The 24,562-nt window shown below is 46.2% G+C and overlaps 1 protein-coding gene across 1 annotated transcript in view; it reads right to left on the reverse strand.

Annotated features, from left to right (window-relative positions):
• The window catches only part of IKBKB (inhibitor of nuclear factor kappa B kinase subunit beta), a 1,202,582-nt gene extending 1,197,134 nt beyond the window's left edge, over positions 1-5,448 (reverse strand). Inside the window, exon 1 of the mRNA XM_069617660.1 lies at positions 5,270-5,448. Within this exon, the coding sequence (XP_069473761.1) occupies positions 5,270-5,287 (18 nt within the window). The 5' untranslated portion in view covers positions 5,288-5,448. The remainder of the gene's footprint in view (positions 1-5,269) is intronic.
• Positions 5,449-24,562: the final 19,114 nt, after the last annotated feature.

The following is a 24,562-nucleotide window of genomic DNA, read 5'->3' on the forward strand; positions in this document are numbered from 1 at the left end:
GCATACGTATCTACGTGTGCAATATGTATACAATGTAAAAGACAACCAGGGAAACCATTTGGTCTATTAATGAACATGCCGCTTCCTCCACGCCCATGGCATACGGTGTCACTCGATTTCGTGGTGGAACTGCCCTTGGTTAAGGGAATGTCAACGGTGCTGGTGGTGGTGGACGTATTCACTAAAATGGCACGGTTTGTACCGTGCTCAGGTATACCTACCGCCTCCTCATTGGCTACTCTTTTTTTCGATCATGTGGTACGATTCTTCAGACTACCCACAATCATGATTTCTGACCGGGGTACTCAATTTACTTCACGGTTCTGGAAAGCCCTTACCCATTCTTTGGGGATTGATGCACGGCTTTCATCATCTTATCATCCTCAAACGGACGGACAAACCGAACGCACAAATGGCACCATGGAACAATACCTTCGTTGCCTGTGTTTACAGCATCAGACAAATTGGTTATCCGTTCTGGGGACAGCGGAGTTTGCTTATAACAACTCTCGACATACTTCAACAGGATGTTCCCCATTTTACGCCTTGTATGGATTACATCCAAGAATACTTCCACCTGTCTTACCTTCCTTGGATCAAATCCCTGCAGCAAAATCCACGAGAGACACTCTGATTGCTATACGGAATTCCGTTATATTACATCTACAAGCTGCACAACTCCGGACAAAGACGCAAGCGGACAAACATCGGTCGCCTGCCCCCTCCTATGTCCCCGGTGATCGTGCCTGGTTGGCAACCAAACACCTCAACATTCGGGGTAAAAGGAAACTCATGCCCCGTTATGTGGGTCCCTACAAGATCCTTTCTTGTCTCAATCCGGTTGCTGTCCGTTTGGACATCCCATCCCATTGGCGGATTCACCCAGTCTTTCATGTATCTCTACTCCGTCCTTTTGTACCTGGCACTCGACTTCCTGTCGCCCCTGCTCCAGTTATGGTACAGGGTGATGATGAATATGAAGTACATGCTATATTGGACTCCCGTCTGCGTCGTGGAGTACGTTTCTACCTGATTGATTGGAAGGGTTACGGTCCTGAAGATAGGACTTGGGAACCGGCCTCGAATCTGCATGCACCCCGGCTCTTGCGGGCCTTTTGGTTGGAAAGACTGCGTGCCCGCAGGGGTGGTCGTCCTTTGCGGGGGGGGTACTGTCATGCCCCGCATTCCTATTTCAAGACACTTGCAGATATCTACTTCCAGTTGGAAACTGCCCTGGAGACTGTTTTCAGCCCACGGAATCCGCCGCACTACAAGGTCCAGAATTCCTTCGGCTCGCAGTCACGGGAAACGCCCACAACGTGACTTGCGTTCTGAAACAGATCCCAGTACTTAGTGTGGCGTGTCCTTGTAACGGGTGCTCCTAAAACTGACTATTCAGTTCGAGTACTCGATCTACGATTACCTACGGTTATCTTCCTGTCATCTGATTCCTGACCCGGCTTTGTATCAAGGATTATTCTGACGTCTTTTCCCTCGATTTCTGGCTCCTGGCTCCCTCGGTTGTTTCCCCCTGGTTAACGAACTCCTGGCTTGTATTTTGGATTTGTTCTTTGCCTACTTCCTACACAGAAAGTATACGAACTCTTTACCACAGGAAAATACACGGCGCTGCTCACAAGAAGACAACGCTCTACACACTGAAGTGACCAAACGGACGCTCTCCTGTTTCTGCTGGTCACTCCCTGGATTTGGGACGCTTTGCTGTTTATATTTGGGGTTTATTTTGGACACTATTAGACGCGCCCTCGTGCCGTTCGGGTTAGGTGGATCTTTGCACAAACTTTCTTCTACTGGGACTTCCATTTTCTACCATCAAGCCAACCTCCTACTACACACTTTCAGGTTACGGGACTTCCTACCTATCTAAGCAGGTAAGAGGGGTCAAGAAGGGAACAAGTATTGTATTTTGTACCTTTGGCTGCTATCTTAAACTATCCTTTTCTTTGTTCCTCTAGCTCTGTTGTCGCTGCTCCTGCCTTTCCACTTAAGCCCCTGGCCTGTTAGTTACTACCTTCTACAGGCTGCGCTCTTGGGGGGAAAGTCTTGTGCAAAATCACGTTTCAAGATATCCCAGAACCATCTTGGTTATAATCCAGGTTATCCCAGAGTGAAGAGGTTCCCTAAGCGGAGGCTGATCTTGTATCCTTTAAAAATCTGTATCCTTTTCCTATTGCGTAAAAGTTGTGACAATGTGTTTCAGTGCTTGGGTGCACACTTACCTGATGCAGACCTTGCTGCTTCATCCAGGCCCTCTTGAGGCCTGAATGGGACTACTTAACCTGTAGGACTACTTCACCACCCGGGTGTGGTCGGGGAAGGATACATACCTGATTGGTGGAAGGATACATACCAGGAACTTCTTCCAAGGCTATTTAAACCCCACCCGAACAGCCACACATGCTTCGCGTTGTTCTGCACCTAGCAGCTGGACGCTCACCGTGTCAGCTCCTGCATCCTGACTTCAGCCACGCCTGCCAGCACCCTGGAACACCTGCAAGGGGAGAAAGGAAGAGAATAGGAGAAGAAAAGCCCTTACCTGCTAAATCTGCATCCCGGAGTCATTTCTCCAACGGCCCTGAAAAGGAAGACATCATTTTAAAGGCATTTCGTTTAGATCGCTGCAGCGCTGCATTTTACTCACCTTTGCAAGGCACTTCCATCTTCAGCAGCGATCTTCCGGATTCAGCTACGCCCCGGCGCCTAGAGGAAAAAAGACAAGAACAAAGGTGAGAGGGAGAAAAGGAATAAGGAAAGCTCAGTTTCCTTTTAAGTCTTACCTGTTGGATTATTCCCACTGCATTTCGGGTCCTGCCGCTTCCTGGCATCTCCGGACCCCGGCCCCTATGGGGAAAAAAGACAAAGACATTGAATGAGCGAATGCAAAGACATTACCTGAGCGCTCATCCAGAACTGTTTCACATATCTCCGGCACTCCGAACCCCGGCCCCTAAGGGGAAAAAGACATAAGCATTAGCGCTTGCTGCAATTAGACAACGAACATTATTATTAAGCTTGAACTTTTGAACAGAACTTTTACAGCGCCTTACCTGAACAGTCAAGCTTACCTGAACTCCCATCAATCCTCAATCCAGTGAAGTAACTGGGTTTCAACGCGCCCCTGCATCAGAAGCAGGATGGAGAGCTCATCCTTCCAAACCCTAAGGTGAGGCTTCACGGGGAATCGTGGAGGAGGTATCGTGGAGGGTTGGAAGGGAGTGGGAGGCTTGAGCATTGTTCCACAGTTGGTAATACTCCCTTTTCACGCACAGGAGGGTATCCAACGAGCCAGGGAAGCCAGAATAGAGGGGCCCTTCCTGTCCATCTTCAGAGTTCTGCGCCTTCGACGCCGCGCCTCCGTGGGAACCAGGTGAGCGTTACACTCATTCAATATTACAAATGCACATTTATGAGCTGAGAAACATTGGTATTTCTTTGTAAAGAAGGTGAATTGTCATGGCTGCTGTAATGGTATTTTGCTCAACTCGTTGTTCCTTTATAACATTCATATAGCGCGGCCATGGACCCAAGGGCGTAAAATAATTTGACTTTTCTGATGGGTTTAATTACCTTAGATCTTGTGGGCTTACAGTGGCGTCATTGCACTTGCCAATGTTATAAGACATGTCTTTCCAGAGAGCGTGACTAGTGCTAGTGGAAGAGCCCAGATGACCTATGGTGCTGCGATATATAGCTTCACAAGAGGGCTCTTTGCTTTCATAGAGCTTGGGCAGTACGCAGCCTTAATGCGCAACCACTAGAGTAGAGCGGTAGTGCCGCAAGTTCACGACATACCATGGTGGATTTCTGTTGCGGTCATACAAATCCCCAGCTAATAATCAAAAGGTGAAAGTAATGTTTCTTATTCAGGGTTCTGCAACATTTGGCTGTCCAGATTTCTTTGACTACAAAATCCTATCAGGTCTAGACTTCAAATCCCATCAGCTCTAGTCAGCATAGTGAATGGTGCAGGCTCATGGGAGCTGCATTCAAAAGTATCTGCAGACCCCCGTCCAGTTTGCTTACATGTAAGCTTAAGAGTAGTTTACATACATGGTGTGTTGCCCCCTCTCTTGTCTACATAGTTAACACCACTTAAAATAAAACCTGGCCCTGCTTTATGAACGTGTGGATACTGGAGTCGTGCACAGCATTAACAAAACAAGCAATTGCAAAGTCAATAGGCTTTGTCAGGCATGGGTCAAGTGCAGCCTTAAACTCACGAAGTAATGCCACCATAGGCTATGATATAAACCCAACTGTGTAGGTGCCATCACAATGCAAAGTGCAGTCTTGAACTCCCCAGTAATGTCTTAACATGGTGTATTAAGTCACCATACGTAATGTGTACCTGCGCAGAAGCTGCCATCACGGGCAAAAGCCAGTCTCTAATGCCTTAATTTCAGCACACGGTTTGCATAGTCACCATGCCCCACATGACCATGTGCTGCCAGCATATGCCACGTCAACCCTCAAATGCCCCACTAAAGCTATAATTTTTCCTGTTATAGACACCCATGTGCAAGATGGACTTTATTATTAACATTTTCATTTGTTGAGTGCTTTCTGTTCATTAAAGCACGTCTTACGAATAAAATCCTACCAACAACAAGCATTACACTCTGAACCGAGTTTACTGATGGCATTAGCAGATCCTGTTCTGATGCATCACTGACAGTTTAGCTGGAGTGCATTACTAGATAACATTCAGTTAAACAAAACAAAAATATCAATACACTTTAAGCGGTTACTAAAGCACAGCAATAAAGCTTACACCATTACAAAGTGATAACACGCATGTATCATATTTAACACAAAACATGCACAATCATCAAAGAAAAAAGTGTAGCTAAACAAACTCTATTCTGCCACGTCTTGGACATCTAGCACTCTTCATTAGACTGTCAACACGCAACTAATGTGCACACAGACTATACATTTGTTTAGTAGATCACACAGCCTGAAACATACAAAAGGAGACAATAATGGATGTGTATTGATCCACATTTGCCACTCAACACCTTCCAAATTAAGTTTCTCCGTGCTTGTGTTAAGGGGTGAGACGCATCCACAGCTCTCACATAATTAAACTTTACAGTCAAACTCCTAATATTCCATCAAAAGTCCAGAGGACAGAGCCCCCGTTCTCCCTCAGTACTCTCAGCCAATTTCCCAGAAACGTTGCAGCAACACTTCCCCAAAACATCCCAGCCTCTTTTCACCTTCCCAGAACTTATCCAATCGCTCTCACCGCTGGTTGGTGGGCCATAGTTGCCCGTGCTCCTCGCCCGGCGCGGACCTCTCCCCTTTACAGAACCTCGGATGTTTTTCGCTGCTGTCAATACAACGCTTGCATTTCCTCATCTACTTCCTACTTTGGTGTATCCGGACTACATAAAAGGTAGAGCCTAGTTCCAATCCGAATTCAGTGCCCGCCTACTCTTCTTCACGTGACTTGGGGCACGTTCGACGTCATCTTGTGTCTCGTTGAGATTTTCGTGTGCAGAAACCGGTGTTGTTGACAGTTGTACAATGGGAAGCAGTAGGGGTAGGAGCATGGCAGGTGTCAAATGCCATGCCCCAAAAAAGTTTCCCGGGTCACGGTAAATCGGCCTCTTCGTTTTTCAAATTATAATCCTCCTTTTTTAAGAATAAAAATACGAAGCGCCAATTATAATCCTTTAAAAAAAAAAAAAATTGAGAGGCTGCACCGAGGATTCAAAATCGAGCGGGTCTAGCTCCATTAACCACTATACCACTTCATCACACGGCATGAAATGTTCAAATTCTACCTTTAATGTGAACTATCACATGGTTCAATGATGCTCCTTTTTTAAATTTCAAATTGCATCTAAAAACAAACTGCATGTGCGATTCTGAAAGTTTGTAGGACAGAAACAATTTACTGAAAGTATTGGCATCTTGTGCTTTTCTTGCATAATACTAACTTTAAAAAAACAGTTCAATCCAAAACCTGTTACTGTGTAATGCTTTAAAAGTCAAACATGTATTGTGTACATGTTTTCCAAAACAGTATGGACACAATATTAAAGTGTGTGTGTTTGTACATTAATTCATGTGTTTAACACTTCACTGTACGAACTGTGATAAATACAGTACAACCGGGGGCATGGCTACATGGCCACATAGGAGGTGGTGTTTCCCGAGATCCGGCCATTATCCTGGAAATAAAGTGCATCTAAAGCTGGCAGGGAAGCCTCATGCGACACTAAAGGACGTTTGAATGCATGGGGCATGCAGAGCATGCAAGCTTACGGACGCCCAGCTGGAACCGGACTGTGTACGTTTGAAGTCCGGGGACCCTTCGTCACGAGACCCCAAGATGGCGGCTTAAGGACAAAGGAAGCCTGGGGCAGAGCGACGTGAGCAGCAAGCCTTCACACAGCTGGCAGTTTTGGACTGCACAGAGGCGAACAGTGGAACCGGAGCCCTGCGCAGCGCTGCTGTGTGTGATAGCCCCTGTGCAAGCCGGAGATAGGGCAGGGGAAACAAAACGAGGCACGCAGCGCCCACGCCGGAGCTCCCCGTAATGGAAGATGTGAAAGGGCGAGCCTCAGGAGAGCGCGAGCCGAGCTGTCCGCACAGCAGATTCCTGTGTATGGTGACCGAAGCGCTCGCATAAACTGGAAGGCTGCAGGCTTTGGGAACACAGAAGAGATAAGAGGCGCGAGGCGGACGGCCGTCGGAAAGAAGACACCACGCGGAGCTGAGTGAGGGGCAGAACGGATACATTGGACGCTTCACAAGAGGATACAGTAGCAAGCGGAGAGCGGCCCCGGAAAGCGCAAGCTGAAGAAGCGAAACTGACAGATGCGTGGAGGATGGCTGATCGCGTATGCAACGCAGCCCATTGACGATATATTGGGAACCTCACCATGCTGCATGCACAATAACACGCGAGCGAAATTGGAATGAGCAAACAGTTGTAGGCGCACTGGAAGAGGAGCGAGAGACGCTCACAGGGTACAAACACACTGGGATTGTAAGGGAGGGCATCAACACAACAACTTGGGCAGCAGGATACATAGTGCCGGCGAAGGGAAGTTAACCCCTTGGGAATCCTGACTCGCTCCAGAAACTGACAAACATGAGGAGGCAGGCTTATCACGGAAGCAACGCAGCCCATTGTCAGTAGCTTGGGAACTTCGCCGTACTGCCTACACAACAATACGCAGGTGAATTATAATTGAACAAACAGCTATAGGCGCATTGGCAGAGGAGCGGGATAGGCTCATAAGATATACACACACAAGGATTGCATCGCAGGACGCCAGAAGCTGGGCGGCAGGACCACATAGTGACTGGGAGGAGAAGCTAACCCTTTGAGGATCCTGATCCACTCCGGAGACGGATAAATGTGAGGAGGCAGGCTGGGCACAAACGCACCGCAGAAGCGGATCACAATACGTGGCACGCAAATAGCCACGAAAAAGAGCCGGAGCAACGGGCCGCCACGACGACATGAGTGAGCCGGACCCTGATGTTTTGGGTGACTTGGCACACCCAAAAAAAAGAATCATACGAGGTCGGCCCACTTGTCCCAGAGGCATTAAGATGTCCAACAAGCCCCTTAGACAAAAAGGCAAACAGCCCACACTGGACGATTTTGCTTAAACACCACCAGGCACAGAAGGGGCCAGAAAGAAAGACAAGACCACCGAAGGGGGCCCAGATGCAATGGGCAACAAGGAGGTCCTGGCAGCGATAGCAGACCTAAAAGTAGCCTGGGAGACTAAACTGGACCTGGCAATAAATGAACTGAAAGCTGCGCTAGAGCTGAAAGTCGGAGAAGTATAGAAGGATGTAAACTTGCTCCGGCAAGACGTAAGGTCCCTGGCTGAGCGCACAGGGATCCTGGAACAAGAGGTAGCCCCGAACACGGCGGCCTGTGCGGCCCATAAATCGGAATTTCCGCCCTAGTGCAACGTGTAGGCAACCTGGAAAACAGGGCGGAGGAGGCAGAGGGACGCGCTCGGAGGAACAATGTTCGCATTGTCGGGTTGCCAGAAGGGGCTGAGGGTACGAACCCCACAGAAGACATTGAGTCCATGCTATTGCAGGAGATACCTGGAGGAACCCTGTCCCAGGTGTTCGCGGTAGAGAGAGCGCACAGGGCTCTGATGAGGAAGCCGCCGCCAGGAAACCCCCCTAGGCCAGTGATTGCTAAGATCCTAAACTATCGGGACAGAGAAAGGATCCTCAAACACTTTCGGAAGGGTGGCACGATTCGGAGGGGGGCAGCAAACATAACAGCATACCCGGATTACACCTTGCAGGTACAGCGCAGCCACATGATCTTTGGGTCTGTGAAGAGAAGACTGCGAGAAGCAGGCCATAAATACATGTTGCTCTACCCAGCAAAATTAAAAGTATTCCACAAGAGCAGGACTTGGTTTTTCGACACCCCAGAGGATGCCATGGGATGGTTGGACGCGCAGAACTGCCCCCAAGAACCGGGTGTCCAGGAAGATGAAGGCGGAGATAAGTAAATGCATCTGGAGCGCTCTATGTGCTGCAGCTTATGACAATGGGACTTGACTATAGCATTACATATAACTGGTGGGGAAGTAGGCTTGGAGACACAGTTATGAGCACGATCCAATGGCACTATAAACCTTGATATTAGTATAAGAGTTACACGGAGCATGACCTCATACCCCCATAACAGGAAGCTTAGGTAGGTCACTGGTAGCCTGGTGACACCCTGCTGCGTTCTGGGCCTGGGATTCCTAGGGCAGAACCAAACGCGGGAGAGCCTGAGATCCAGGGATGGAGCTGGGCATTTGTTGGGGTTGGGGTCGAGGTTGGGGGGGAGGGTGGAGGGCAGGGGCGGTGTGCAGTGGTTTGTTGTAGTTGGGGAGGGTGTTAAGTTGGGGTGCGAACCTACACCCCGAGAAAAACGATATGAACCATGGGAGACCTTAAGATAGATACTTGGAATGTTAGGAAGCTCAACAGTTATCTGAAAAGAAACAAGGTTATGCAGTACCTGCGCAGGCAGAAAGAGGACATAGCCTTGTTACAAGAAACTCACCTAACGCAGGAAAAACTGGAAGTGCTACGGAAGAAGTGGAAAGGGATGGTGGTAGGGGCAGCATACTCGGCCTATGCAAGAGGGGTAATTACATGGGTGGCCCCGCATGTCCCGTTCCAGCTGTTGCATTCGGCGGCGGAGTCAGATGGCAGGATGGTGGTCATGAAAGGGCTGGTGGAAAATAGAGAGATATGTATTGTAAACACTTATGCCCCAAACCAAGACACGGCAGCATACTTTAGGAACCTGTATGGTAAACTCAGTGGTAGTGTGGGGGAGGCGGTGCTATGGGGGGGGGGTGATTTCAATTGTGTGTTAAACCCCAAAATAGACAGATCAGACAATAAGGTAGACAGACCCATTCCTGCTGCGAAGACATTGCAGTCACTATTGGCAGACTTTGGGCTAGACGATGTGTGGAGGGCACGCCATCCACAGGATAGACAATATTCTCACTATGCGGCCCCTCAAGGCCTATATACTAGACTAGACTATGTGTTTGTCGCACATGAACTAATGGCTGAAATAACAAACGCGGAGTATAAAGCGAGGGTCCTCTCGGACCACTCGCCGCTGATGTTAGTGTGGCAATACCGACCCCCGAGGGGAAGGATACCCACATGGCGCCTGCCTGCTGAGGCGCTGAAAGACAACGTATTTAGGGAAGATATGCGAGAGGAGATAAGTTATTTTGAGATAAACACTGGCAGTGTTAAGACAGCAGGAACACTCTGGGAAGCCTTCAAGATGGTGGTGAGGGGGATTGCCATAGCCAAGTCTAGGGGACTGCAGAATGGCATCCTGACCGAATTTCAGCAAGCTGAAAAGGAACTAGAAAGGGTGTCCGAAAGAGATGGTACTACCAAGGAAGACACGGAGAGGATCCTTGGCCTGCAACAGAAATGTGTAGTATATTGGGAACGATTGTGCAACCTCAACTATAAAAAGTATATAGAGAGACAGCATGCAGGAGGGGACAAACTGAGTCCTAGCATGGCTATATAAAAACGAGACCCCTAGGCCCCCAATTAGAACGATAGTGAGAGAAGACGGGAGTATAACCTACACGCAAGAAGGGGTTAATCAGGAATTTGCAGAGTATTATAGGTGCCTGTCTGGGAACGAGATAGGGAGCAGCAGTGAAGAGATAAGAGACACATTGGAAGATATCGGGCTACCCCAGATAAGTGTGGAGAAGAGGGAGGAACTAGATGCCCCGATTACCCTAGAGGAATTGGAAGAGGTAATGAGGCAACTGCCCACGTGCAAAACCCCGGGAACTGATGGCCTCCCGGGTGAATTCTATAAAGCATATAAAACAGAGATACTTCCCCCGCTACTGGAGATTCTTCATGAGGCATATGAAGCTGGGCAATTACCGGAATCCCTACGGGAAGCGGTCATTATACCACTTCCCAAACCCAATAAGCCGGGTAGCGACTGTGGCTCTTGTCGATATTAAATCAAGACAGCAAAATTCTGACAGCGGTTTTGGCAAATAGACTGAAGAAGGTCATTAATAAACTAATACACCCGGACCAAACAGGATATGTCCCGAATAGAAACATCTCAAATAACCTGAGGTGACTCCGAGTTATTGAACATGCCAACGAAGATACAGGCGAGATGGCGTTAGTATCACTAGATGCGATCAAGGCATTTGACTCGGTCAAATGGCCCTGGTTAACTGCGGCCCTAGCCAATTATGGTATGGGACCAGGATATCTCCAAAGGGTCAAACTGCTATACAGTGCACCACTTGCTAGAGTGAAGATAGGGACTGTGGTTTCTGAAAGATGGCAACTCAGTAGAGGCACCAGGCAGGGCTACCCATGGTCCCCCATGCTGTATATCCTGGCCTTAGAACCCCAGGCGATTTATTTAAGGCAGCAATATGATGCGATAGGTATTGTCGTGGGGGAGACACCACATCTAATCTCATTTTACGCAGATGATATGCTACTGTATTTGTGCTACCCAGAAGAGAACCTCCAATACATATTAGAAGTGATGGAGAGGTTTGCAAAATTATCAGGCATAGCAGTGAACCCAGGTAAGTCTTGCATGTTCCCGTTGGGCAGGTACAGATGGCTCCTGTTAGAGCATTTGCTGGTTCTACAGATACCGTGGGAGGTTAACACATTCAGATATCTCAGGGTAGATATATATCACATGGAGGAGGCCGAACATAAACATAACACGGAGAGAGCAGTTAAGAAATTGCAAAGTAGCATGAAGTTTTGGGTGAAGCGCCCCCTGGCAATGATGGGACGAGGGGTGATGCTCAAGATGGTGGCGCTGCCAAGATTGTTGCATTGTTTCGCAAACATCCCATACTTAATACCCAGGACATTTTTTGTTAGGCTGAGTGGCATATGCAGGGAATTCTTATGGCACGGGATGAGGAACAGGGTAGCCCTGTGGAAATTACAAAATCCATATGAGAAAGGAGGCATTACATTACCAAACTGGGCAGTGTACTACGTAGCGAGCCAACTACAATATGTAGCTAAATGGCTCTTAGATGAGTCTACCCTAGAACACAGGCTGTTTCAGAGGGACTTCGCCCCATACTTTCTATGAGAGATGATATGGTTGCCTAAATCGGAGTTGGAAGGCCGCCTGGGGATGATAGGCCTTGGGTGGGGGATGTGGCAAAGAGGGTGCCGGTTAATGGAAAAGCCAGCCCCGTGCTCCCCACAGATCCCATTGGTCACAGTGGTGGGAAGAGAAAAGCAACTGAGGTTAATGATTAGGAAGCACTGGGAACCAGTGGGTATAGCAACGATGGGGGATGTGTGGCTGGAGGGGAAGATATTGGAATTTGGGGAACTGGTGGAACTAATGGGGTTGAGTGTGGGGCAATATATTACGTATCATGGGGTGGTGCAACGAATTAAAGATACCTGGTCTGAAGTGGTACTAGCGGAGGAACCGAACACCACTATAGATGCGATATATGGCATAGCAGAAGGGGGACACGAAACATCTAGATTATATGAAATTATAATGTCCCAAGCGGGCAAGGAGATGGTGCAACTTAGACTGGACCTGGAAGAAGAAGTAGGGGCCCCGATGAGTGATGGGATGTGGGAGAGAGCACAAGGATATCATAAAAAAGTATCGAGAAATGCTAGGTTACAGCAGATACAGTTGTATATAACTCACAGGGCATACCTGACGCCTCAAAAGATAGCCAAATTTAAAAACACTGGACTTCAAGTGTGCCCTAAATGTAATGAAGAAAATGCGGGAATGGTGCATATGTTTTGGGCGTGCCCACTCATAGAGAGATATTGGGGAGAAATAGCGCAAAAAATGGAAGACAAAGGTATCCATATGAAGGTGGACACGGCATGGGCTTGCTTGATAGGAGGTTTCCCCAGACCACGTAAGCTTAAAGATGTAAGCAAACTTAAAGATCTAGCGTATGTCCTAGCAAAAAGAAGGATTGTGATGGGCTGGAAGGCATGCCATAGACTCAAAATGGAAACATGGTGGAAAGATCTACAGTAGTGGGCGGAGGCAGAAACTGTGGTATGGCAGGAAGCGTGTACAGGGGAGGTAGAGGAAGAAGCCGAAACCCTATCGGGCTGGAGGCAACTGATTGCTGAATTATTTGGGCCTTCACATGATGGGCCAAGTGATAGAGACTCACTGAGTTCTGTCGAAGAGGAATCCCTACCGCAAGAGGGAGAGACTGGAAATAAGGGGAAGTAGGCTGGGGAGGGGGGGAAGGGGAGATACAGTGAGCTAGACCATAGCAATGTAAGTTTATTTGTAATTGACATTATGCATCCACTGTATGTTTGGTTTGAGTTGTTTTTTAAAAAATAAAATCAATAAAAATTGTTAAAAAATAAATACAGTACAACCATATCCTACTGATAATATTTATAACATATATATCAGAGTATATGCACGATCATGAAAACATCATTTACAAATGTTGCTAAATCTTCCGATTTAGGGCCCAATTCATAGAATCCAGGGCAGAAGCAGCGCAAGTGCCATGCGCCGAGAAGGAGCATGTGCCAAACGTGCACCAGCTGTGGCGCAAACCAGCAATTGCACGGCACGCATATTCATGGATTTTCCGAGGCATCAGTATACGTGGTGCAACGAACACCAAGCAGCGCCAGTAACGCCCCCAACACACCCCATGCGCAGGCAAAAGCCAATGAAATGCCCAATACTGTGCAAGGCCCCGTGCCATCCGTGACCCAGCACACAGCCCCCCATCCTAATCGCGTGAAAAATCAGAGCGTAACCCGCTTGCACCAGCCAAATCGTGTGAAAAGGCCTGTGCGTACCTCGTTCGCACCCCAGCAAAATTTCGTACCCAGCTCGCACCAGCCAAATGGCATGGGAAGGCCCACACATTCCCCATCCGCACCCCAGCAAAATCATGTACCCCACTCGCACCAGCGAAATCGCGTTGCAAGATACGCACGTACCCCGTCCGCACCCAGCGAAATCGCATACCCCGCTCACACCAGCCAAAATACGTGGGAAGGCCGCCGTGCACCCCGTGGTACACGCACAACTCCCCGGGAAGCAGACGCCTCCTCACGGGACAGCCAGACCCCAGCAGTGGACCATACCCCACAGGCAGCCCAAAACACATGGCCCCCCCATCACCGTCACCACACCCTGCAGGCAACCCACACCACGTGGGATCTCCACCATCACCTGTGAACATACGCTGCAGGCAGCCCACACCACATGGCCACCCCATCACCCGTGACCATACCCCGCAAGCAGCCCACACCACATGGGACCCCCATCATAACCCGAGACCATACCCTGCAGGCAGCCCACACCACATGGGACCCCCACCGTCACCTGTGAACTTACCCCGCAGGCAGCCCCCACCACATGGGACCCCCACCATCACCCGTGAACATACCCCGCAGGCAGCCCACACCACATAGCACCCCCATCACACGTGACCATGTCCCGCAGGCAGCCCACACCACATGGGACCCCCACCATCACCTGTGATCATACCCCGCAGGCAGCTGTCATGGCCACCAACCCAGCGCCAACACTTTCATCCTCTAAAGGGTCCAAATGGACCCTGTCCTGGCGCCTTTGGGGCCAGGCTCATAAGAAAGTGTGCTCTGCACACTTTGAATCCAAGGCACGTGCTCTCAGGCCGGGGGTGGCCATTAGAAGACATTGGCAGGCACGTGCAGGAGTCTATGGGAGTGGTAACGTGGGGCCACAAGGCGGGGCTAAAGGGGAGTGGCTGGAGCCAGGATATTTAAGCCAGCCCCAGCCGCATGTAGAGGCTTCACGTTAATCTGCCCTGGGCAGCGTAACGCTCTCTGCCGTCTGCAGCTCTTACCTGCTTCTAGCTCTTAGTGAAAAGAAATACAACACTATGCACACCTAATAGTAACAATATTTGTGAATAATTTGAAATAAATCCTCAAATGGTTATAAGAGAAATGTTTACAAATATCTTGAGGTGTGGGGGAGATAATCTCAACCTTGGCATCTGGGTTGGTACAATAACAAAACAAGAAATGGATGTTCCCAAAGTGGGGAACTCCCGTCCCCTGCACACTGTCTGAGATCTGTCAAAACAGACCAATAATTTTTAACCATATAGTGTCTGATTTACAAATCACCCTATGTAGTTAGTAATTTTCAAATGTATTATATACTGTTCATTCAAAATAATTGAAAAAGAATTATTTCATAAGTATTAATAAACCAAAACTTTCATGATTAACACAAGAGCTTCAATCATTGAGATTCATCATTTGATGGCCCAACGCGTTTCGAGTATTCACTCTTCATCAGGGGCAAAATTCACAATTTCAAAGTTTCTACAAAAGCAAAACAAATTACGGAAGAAAGTATTAATGAATAATATTATAAAACCTAATCAAATCTACTGTGCAACAACAATTTGTATCAATCAAGACAATATATTCCGTTACCTGGAATTACACCAACTCCCTTGACACAGCCATCACCACCAGTTCAAGGCGTACTTCCAGGGGCAGTACCTTTGGCCCCACCCGAACGATTCACCGGTGATCCCAACAAGTATGCAATATTTATAAACCAGTGTCGTCTTCACTTTTTGTGTCGCCCTATGGCATTCGCTAATGATAGTGCCAGAGTTGCCTTTGTACTGTCGTATTTGGGAGGCAGCGCAGCGGATTGGTCCACACCACTAGTAAATCAGGATGACCCTGTACTTCACAATTTTGGAGAATTCCAACGAGAATTTATGAAAAATTGTTTGCTAGACATACCCAAGGACAGGCCCTGGAAAACGAACTATTGTCCCTCAGGCAGGGAAGTCAAGATCTGCTGACGTACATTGCCACCTTTAACCGGCTCGTTGCACAAACTAACTGGCCCGAATAAAAAAGAACCACACTGTTCTACCAAGGTTTGCGTGGGGAGTTGTAGGATGTACTCGCCCAAGTGGTCAACCCTCCTGAGTGTTGTGCGGAGCACAATAATCTGACGGTGCAACTGGACCATAGGTTACAAGACCGAAAAATGGGCCACACTAGAACTGAAGGGAGATTGGTTTATATGCGACCCGGGGACAACCACGTAAAGACTCATGAGCCAATGGAACCCATGCAGATTGGAGGTTGAGGGCCCCTATATCCAAAGCCGAAAGAGAAAAAAGGAGGCAACAACAACTTTGTTTATATTGTGGGAAGGCAGGACATTTTCTGCGGGATTGCCCAATAAAACCATCCAAGAAAGTAGTAAGTGCAACGGATAATAGCAACAATGAAAAGGGTCAGAACCCGGAAAACTCCAACGCCCGGCAAGCGTAGAGGTCCACTTGTCGAGCGCAATGAAGAAGGTTGTTCAGAACTCACACCTGGTCATTCTGGTACTTGTAGTCCACCATCTGCAACCATCAAAGGTAAATGCTTTGGAAGCATATATTGACAGCAGAGCTGTGGGTAACTACACCGATCAGAATCTGGCAGCACAAATAGGCCTTCCTCTTCAGCAGAAACTAATATCGGAAAACGTCACTGCAGTGAATGGCTCCCAGTTGTCATCTGGTACTTGTAGTCCACCATCTGCAACCATCAAAGGTAAATGCTTTGGAAGCATATATTGACAGCAGAGCTGTGGGTAACTACACCGATCAGAATCTAGCAGCACAAATAGGCCTTCCTCTTCAGCAGAAACTAATATCGGAAAACGTCACCGCAGTGGATGGCTCCCAGTTGTCATCTGGCCCAGTAACGCAACATACCGTTCAGCTGATGTGATGTGCCAGGACGGTCATTGTGAAGACATTTCTTTCGATCTTATCAGGGCACCCCAGTTCCAGATGATCCTAGGAATGCCGTGGCTAGAAACACATAACCCCAGGATTGACTGGTGAACACGAGTGCTGACCTTTCCTCCAGAGTGCACCAAAAGTTGCTACCATAAGAACATGAAGAACCCAAAAGTCAAGGCCAAACCCATCCTGGGACTCTCTGGTGCCCTGCCCCCTGAGTACTTGGACTATCAAGACGTGTTCCAAAAGGAACAGGCAAATACTCTACCACCACACAGGTGTCATGCCCGGCTGGAAACTGTGGGGAAGATGGCGGCGCCATAAATAGTCCCGTTACGTTCCTGCTGTTTGTTTTGGTAACGGTCTAGTTGTTTCAACAATGGCCACCGCCGTGTATAAACATCCTCTCCCCCTGCAGTTCCGCGCGTTGCACTTGTTTTCCTCTGTGCGTGCGTTGCACTGGGTTTCGGCCCGGCGTTATTTTTTCCCTTTTCCTCCTGTCAGCTGGCCGCTATTCTTTTCTTAGTGGCTTACCTGTTGTTTTATTCTGCTCCACCTTGCTCGGCTCCTGCCTCCGCTTACCTGGTTCTGCCTTTCAACTTGTTGCCTTCCTCCTGCCTTTGGCTTTTTTGCGGCCATTGATCTGCTCCCCTCTAAGCTTGGGCTGCTTTGCCTCACGGTCCTTCTCCACTCCATTGTCCTACCTTCCTTATCGTACCACAGCTGCTGTGCCTTCCGATCACTAGGATTTTGCAATCCTCGGATTGCAGACTGCTCCCACCTTGGTACGGTGCCAAACAGACATCTACGAGATAGACGGAAGGTTGCTGATCAAGCTCTAAGGATCGCTACAGGGTTTTTGTGTCGGGCCTCTTTTCCCTGTAATTTTGGGTCTGGCTCATGGGGGGAGGCCTCTCTGTTGGGGTATTCCTGCCGACAGGGTGGCTTCCCGAGGAGAGAGGCCCTACTTGCTACAGAAGAAGGGGAAGAAAGTGAGAAAGGAAATCCGGAACCCCCGGCGGCACAAGAAGTCCCTAGAGGAAGACCACCAGGAAGATACAGGTGAGGAGGAAGGGAGGGAAGAGGATTCTGACATTGACAGCAGTCTTGACAACAGGCCTTACGACTGCCAGATCGACCTGGTCCCTGGAGCACAAATACCTTGCAGTCGAATCTACGCTTTAACTGAACAAGAGAACCAACATCTACAGACTTACCTAGATCAGTACCTAGCTAACGGTTTCATCCGCCCGTCTAAGTCTCCAGCCACCTCAGCTCTCTTCTTCGTGCCCAAGAAGGAGGGTGACCTCAGAACGTGCATAGATTATAGGGCATTAAACCAAATCACTGTTAAGAACAGATACCCTCTGCCACTCATCCCCGAATTACCCACTCATCCCCGAATTACTCGATCAGGTGAAGAATGCTCGCATCTACGCGAAACTAGACCTACGGGGAGCCTATCACCTCGTGAGAGTTAAAAAGGGCGATGAATGGAAGACAGCCTTCCGAACTAAGTATGGGTTTTTCGACTATCAGGTGATGCCCTTTGGACTATGCAACGCACCAGCGGCATTTCAGTTCTTCATGAACGACGTACTTCACAAATTATTAGACGTCTGCATCCTAGTTTACATGGACAATATCCTGATTTACCCAGCATCCAAGGAAGATCATGTAGGCCATGTAAGGGCCGTTCTAGAAAAACTGCGTCAGCATCGGCTGTTTGCCAAATTAGAGAAATGCTTTTTCCATGTCACAGAAGTTTCATGTTTACTCCACGAGGAGTTCATATGGACACACGCAAAGTAGATGCCATTCTTCAGAGGCCTTCCCTGACCACTACCAAAGGAGTGCAAAGTGTGTTCGGGTTTGCTAATTTCTACAGACGGTTTATCCCCAACTTGTCACAGATCGTTCATCCTATCACTTCTCTCCTAAAAAAGAATAAAACAATTCTTGTGGTCCTCAGAAGCAGAGAACGCCTTCCAAGAATTAAAACAGGCCTTCACCTCAGCACCTGTCCTTAGACACCCTCGACCTGAGTTGCCTTATGTGGTTGAGACTGACGCCTCCAGTATAGCCATGGGGGCAGTACTATCACAAAGGGATCCTGATACGGGACTATTACATCCCATAGCATTTTGGTCCCTTAAATTTTCTGCACCGGAAAAAAATCATGCAATCCCTGGCAAGGAATTGCTAGCAATTAAAGGAGCCCTCAAAATATGGAGACACTATCTTCTAGGAGCCAGACACACGATCACAGTTATCACAGATCACCGCAATCTGCAATATTTGAAAACGGCTAAGGTTCAATCATCGCGTCAGCTTCGATGGGCTCTTTTCTTCGCCGAATATGATTTCATCATAACTTACAGACCTGGAGTGCGTAATGGTAAAGCAGACGCCTTATCTCGCATTGGGGAAGACAAAGATGCCTTCAGTCCATCTGAACCAGTGGCTATTATTCCCGAATAACGGATTCAACATCAGATTGCAGTAACAGCCGGCTGGGAAGCCCTGAAGACCGATCTACAATCCCAAATGGATCAATCAGCCCAACAAGATTGGCTGCATAAGGGAGATCAGTATTCCATCAAAGACAACTTACCTTATTTTCAAGGAAGACTATATGTCCAAGACAAGGAAATACAAAACAAAATAATATCCAACTACCATGAGTCGTTAGTGGAAGGACAACCTGGAATTGCTAAGACTCAAGCCAAAATCCAAAAGAACTATTGGTGGCCCACCTGGAGAAAGGATGTTACCCATTTTGTTTCAACTTGTGGTGTTTGTGCCCAACTCAAATTGCAGAAGTCACGTCCTGCAGGGCTGTTGCGCCCATTAACAGTACCACCGGCACCGTAGCACACACTGTCTATGGACTTCATAACCAATCTACCACCCTGCAAGGGGTTTGCGTAACAGCACCCAGCCCACACCACATGGGACTCCCACCATCACCTGTGAACATACCCCGCAGGCAGCCCACACCACATGGGACACCACCATCACCCATGAACATACACCGCAGGCAGCCCACACCACATGGGACCCCCACCATCACCTGTGAACATACCCCGCAGGCAGCCCACACCACATGACCACCCCATCACCCGTGACCATACCCCGCAGGTAGGCCCCCGCCTCATGTCCCCACCTGTGACGGCAACCTGCAGGCAGGCCCCTCCTCATGTCCCCAACGCCCCCAGAAGGGCATTGATGATGGAGATGGTGATAGTGCAGATGAGTACGAAAATTGACATTTACTACGAACCCAAGACCAACGTTGCCGTCAACAGATATTATTTCTATGCTAAGAAACAGGAGCCGAGGGTGGATGAATATGTCAATGCACTAAAGAAGTTAGCTCCAAGCTGCAATTTTGGAAGAGGTGTAACACAAGATGAATTGATCCGAGATCAAATTATCATTCATACTAACAGTACTCTAGTACAGGAGAGGCTATGGATGTGTGGCGATCCGTCTCTAGAAGAAGCAATAGCCATTGCTAAGAAAGTAGAACACACAGTAACATGCAGTAAAGCCATCAGAGATCGTGAGAGTGATCTGGGGATCAAGATGACAAAAGTGAATATTGTAAAGGAAAATGAAGTATCTAAGGAGATCAATTCAGTGAGAAGTAAGCAATGAAAGTACAAAGAATTGACCAAATACCCTGTAGAAAGGAAAGAAGAGGAGAACATAAAGAACATATACAGAAAGATGTTTTAGATGTGGAAAAAGGGGATACTATGCGAATTCACAACATTGCCGGCATTGAATAAAAAGTGCTCCAATTGTGGGATGAAAGGTCACTTCAGTGCCATGTGCAGGAACAAGAAAGGCAATCCAAGAATAAAGTGTATACAAGAAGAGGAAGTGGAAGAGAAACACAGAGTAGACATAGTTATGATGATGAGGAGTAGCAACAAGAAAACCACTCCTAAGACTGTGTTCAAGATTGATGGCATAGTGTCAGAACTTACTGTGGATTAAGGTTCTCCGTATACAATCTTAACGAAGGAGAGATGGCAAGGGTTATGTTTGTTGAACCTACCAAACTGTGTACCTATTGTATGCCAAAGGTTTGAATTTGGACTGACCTTTCTTAGGGCCATGATGGAGTGAAAATGGGTATCTTTTTTTTTTTTGCCTGATTCAATCAACCTTTCAAAATTACAATTTTTTAAGCATAAAAAGCGAGAAGAAAACAACAAAAAAATACAAAACTCTCTTAACACATACATAATTCACAATAAAAAACAGAAATACAATAATCACATTTCATCATTACGACCAATCTTAAAACTCTTATAGTTCTTATATATTTTTCCATATTTTCTGTTTAGGGCTCATATCGAAGATTCATCTTTGTCCAAATCTAATTCAGCCAGGAAATTCATGGTCGCAAAACCCAATGATTTGGACTGTATATGAAAGATGCGATGCCACATCGTCTCCACATCAACATTTTCATTCTGTTCAAAGTGGGTCCAAAAATATTTGATACGTAATGATTGCAGATTTACACATTCCACCAATATATGTTTCAAGGTTTCCACTACATTACTACAATATCGACACAATTGTTCTTGGGGTGAAATGGAGTGCCATTTGCCTGTTACCTTGCGCGTTTTCCAAATGTTTAATCTCAGTCTCAGAAGACCTGAACAATGCTTTCTATCAGGGCATTGAGAAAGGTAAGATTCCATCGAACCATAATTTTAATGAGTAAATAGATTTTCCTTGAATATCTTATAATCTCTACAACCTTCCCTTGTTTGAATCCAATCGAATTCCCATAATTTTTTCTTAGCTAACTCTGGATTTAGAAGAAGAGTCTCCTCTGATATACAAGCATCACTCATTGTTTCCTGCGCTTTCAACCTCCATTTTAGCACAAATATTTAATTAGAAGTTTTTACATAGTTCGACACTGTCGATAGAATATTCTTTTTCTTATCAGCAAGTAGGCATTTACGATACAGCATACATACTTTCCATTGATAATGTGCATGCATGGAGATCAGTCCAAATTCATGTCTAATTCAATTTATTGGGACTGCAGTTGATAATTGTAGGACTGATTTCCCATAAAATCCTTCTAACTTATTCCAATACACACCATTTTTTGTAGCTTTGGTTTCTGACCCATAGGTTAGTATTGGAATAGTTTTTTGTTTGCAGTAGGTTACAATAGGACAAACAGAACATTTTCCAAATCTGCTGTCAATGATTCGCGCTTGCGAGGTGGCTGTACTTAGTTTCGCTTTTAAGTTTATCTCATGTGGCAGATCCCACGGATGATTATTTATATTAGTCCCTAGATATATATAGGATGGTACTATTTGGAGTTTAACTTTATCCAGATGCCATGTATTATTCCGGCAGCGCTGTATTCCATTTTCAAACTACATAATCTGAGGGGTTTTTGTGTTTATTGCTATCATGTTTCATTTACCATAGTTTTCTAGGCTTTTTACCATATTTCTTAGCCCGGATGGAGTCTTTGATAGCAAAAGTAAGTCATCAGCATGGAATAGTCTTTTTACTTACTGGCCATCAAGCTTGGGAGAGTCTGTTATGATATCTCTGAAACTTTCACCCATATCAAAAATACAAAAGTTGAACAGGGTGGACGCGAGAATACACCCCTGCTTCAATCCTCTCGATGTCATTATCTTCTCTGAAAGAATGCCCTCTCTGCTCAACCTTATTTAAATTGAAGAATCTGAGTGAAGTTCCATAATCCATTTCAATAAGTTCCATGGGCAATTTTGTTTTGGGTGTTTCTTAAACAGTAGTTATCTCGGTACTGCATCGAAGGCTGTTTTGAAGTCAATGAATCCTACGTACAATACTTGTTTCTTTTTGCGATGGCTTGCAATAATAGCGTTTAAGGCTAGCAGATTTACACTACCCATACCGGCAATAAACCCTGTTTGGTACGGGTCTCTTAAGTTCCTTTCTGTTAACCACATATTGAACCTTTTTAACAGAATGCATCCAAAAATCTTAGCAGGGCAATCGAGTAATGCTATTGGCCTAAAAGAAGAAGGATCAAATCTATTTCCTTTCTTATGCAGGGGTACAATCAGTGATTGCTTACAGTTCGCTGGTATTTCCCCTGTTAACATAACATTTAGGAAGATCTTATTCAGAATCTTTGCCCACATGTCCGGATGTTTTTTCAGCATTATGTTCTTTTGTTGCCCTGCTGCACGTGATGTACTTAGTTTTCCAATAAAATATTTTACATAATCTTCATCAAAGTCCAAGAGATGACTCCCCTTAACACTCAGAATTACTATCTGACCAATAGTAAATGGCGATTGATAAATGCCTTGATAGTATTCACACCATGTTTTTTCCGCTATAAAGTTTGATTGAATTGATTCTTGTGACTCTGTAGTTGTTTCATTCAGCAGCCCCCAAATCTCTGCTGTGGATTTTATCACCATTTTCTTCAACATTTGTTCACTGTCCTTTTGGAGGCTTAGTGCTTTCCTACTTCTAATCCAGTTCTTATGTACTGACTTTAAATGTTTTATTTGTTTTGATCTTTGTTCGACTGGTAGATATTGTACTTTTCGAATTTCACATCTAAGCTTGCAATTCCTGAGTTTTACTTCTGGACCAAAGGCATGCATGATGTCTTTTCCCCTGAAAGTTGGCATTTGATTTTAGGACCACATATTTTTGCATCAGGGATACGTAATTTCTTGCACCCTGGACCTTAATTGCTTCATCCAGCTCTTGAAGAGCGTTGTTTGACCATCGTAACTGATTTTTTCCGTTGTTGACTAATACTTGATCTCTAAAAAAATCTCTTTTCTTCTTGATGGTTTCCCCTTTCCATGAAAATGTTAGGCAAAGTTGACAGTGGTCACTCAAATTGTTCGGCCTTATATGTAGCGACTCAATCATGGGCAAGAACTTATTATCTATATAGTTGTAATTTAATGTAGCTTCAGACTCCCCTCTATGCCATGTATAGTGAGCTGGAACATCTGTTTCTACTGCCCCATTTAGCATCACAAATTGTTTCTCTTCCATTAAATTGATCCATCGTGATTCTTCAGGTTTTTGCTTTCGATATCACTTCGAGCATTAGATTTAGATCCCCCATGATCATCACTGAGTCAATCTTCCTCATGATTGCCAGTCTATCCAATGTTGTTTCTATTTGTATGAAGAAGTCTTCTGTAGACAATTGGGATCTAGCCCAATAGATATTAATTATCGCCATTCAGTAATCTGTTTTTTCCAGAATAATCAATTGGCTAAAAGGCTAAATTGATTCATATAATTGAGCATTGACATTTTTTGACTTCCTCACTGCTACCATCAAGCCTGCTATGAGGCGGCCTCTCGCTAACTTTACCGCCGAGGTGAACAGAATCTGATATCCGTCCCATGTTGGTATGCTAGTCAGCCATGTTTCTTGTTAAAACTATAATATCAAAATCATTCAGATTACATGTTGTTGAATTAATAAAGTGGTGGAATCCTCTAGTATTCCAGGATACTAGAGGGATGGACTCCATCATTGGTCATTGTTATGACTGGTTGCAGTTCTCCATTTGATACATATTCTGAGATTGCAATTGGTCTTGTGGGATGCTTGAACTTTCCACTCCATAAATTTGCAGGCTTTTCTTTTCTATTCTCTCATTTTGGCTCCATTTTGATTGATTCGATTCTTGACTAAGGGTAAATCCCATCTCATTAAGTATCGATCTTTCTCCCCATATTGTGTTTGCTATTACAGTAGAACGTATGGATAACCGTACCATCGATAGATCATTATCGTCAAGAAATTCAATGACATTAATATCAGATGAGATTATGTTTCTTAATTGTGGCACATCTCTACATATGTTCATTATATCCGAACGATTAAGATCAAATTTAGCAAAAGGATGCCCTCGGCATTCAGCAATTAAGTTATGATAATTCATCATTGGTTGTTGTAATTTCCAGCCCATCGGCTTTTTCATGCTTTCTATTCCTCCTGACCTTGGGCGAGATTCAATAGATGCATCGGGTTGTCCCATAATCGGTTGCTTTTGTGGAGGGTTTCGCTGTTGTTTTTCCAACCAATTTGGACTTTTCAGTATCGGTTGGTGTGCATCTGTTCTGGTGTCAATTTGATTTGTTGGTTGTATGATCTGAATGGTCCGCTGATCAAGTAAGTATTG

This window comes from Ambystoma mexicanum, chromosome 10 (assembly GCF_040938575.1).
Source record: "Ambystoma mexicanum isolate Mex_15411 chromosome 10, UKY_AmexF1_1, whole genome shotgun sequence".
Classification (NCBI taxonomy): domain Eukaryota; kingdom Metazoa; phylum Chordata; class Amphibia; order Caudata; family Ambystomatidae; genus Ambystoma; species Ambystoma mexicanum.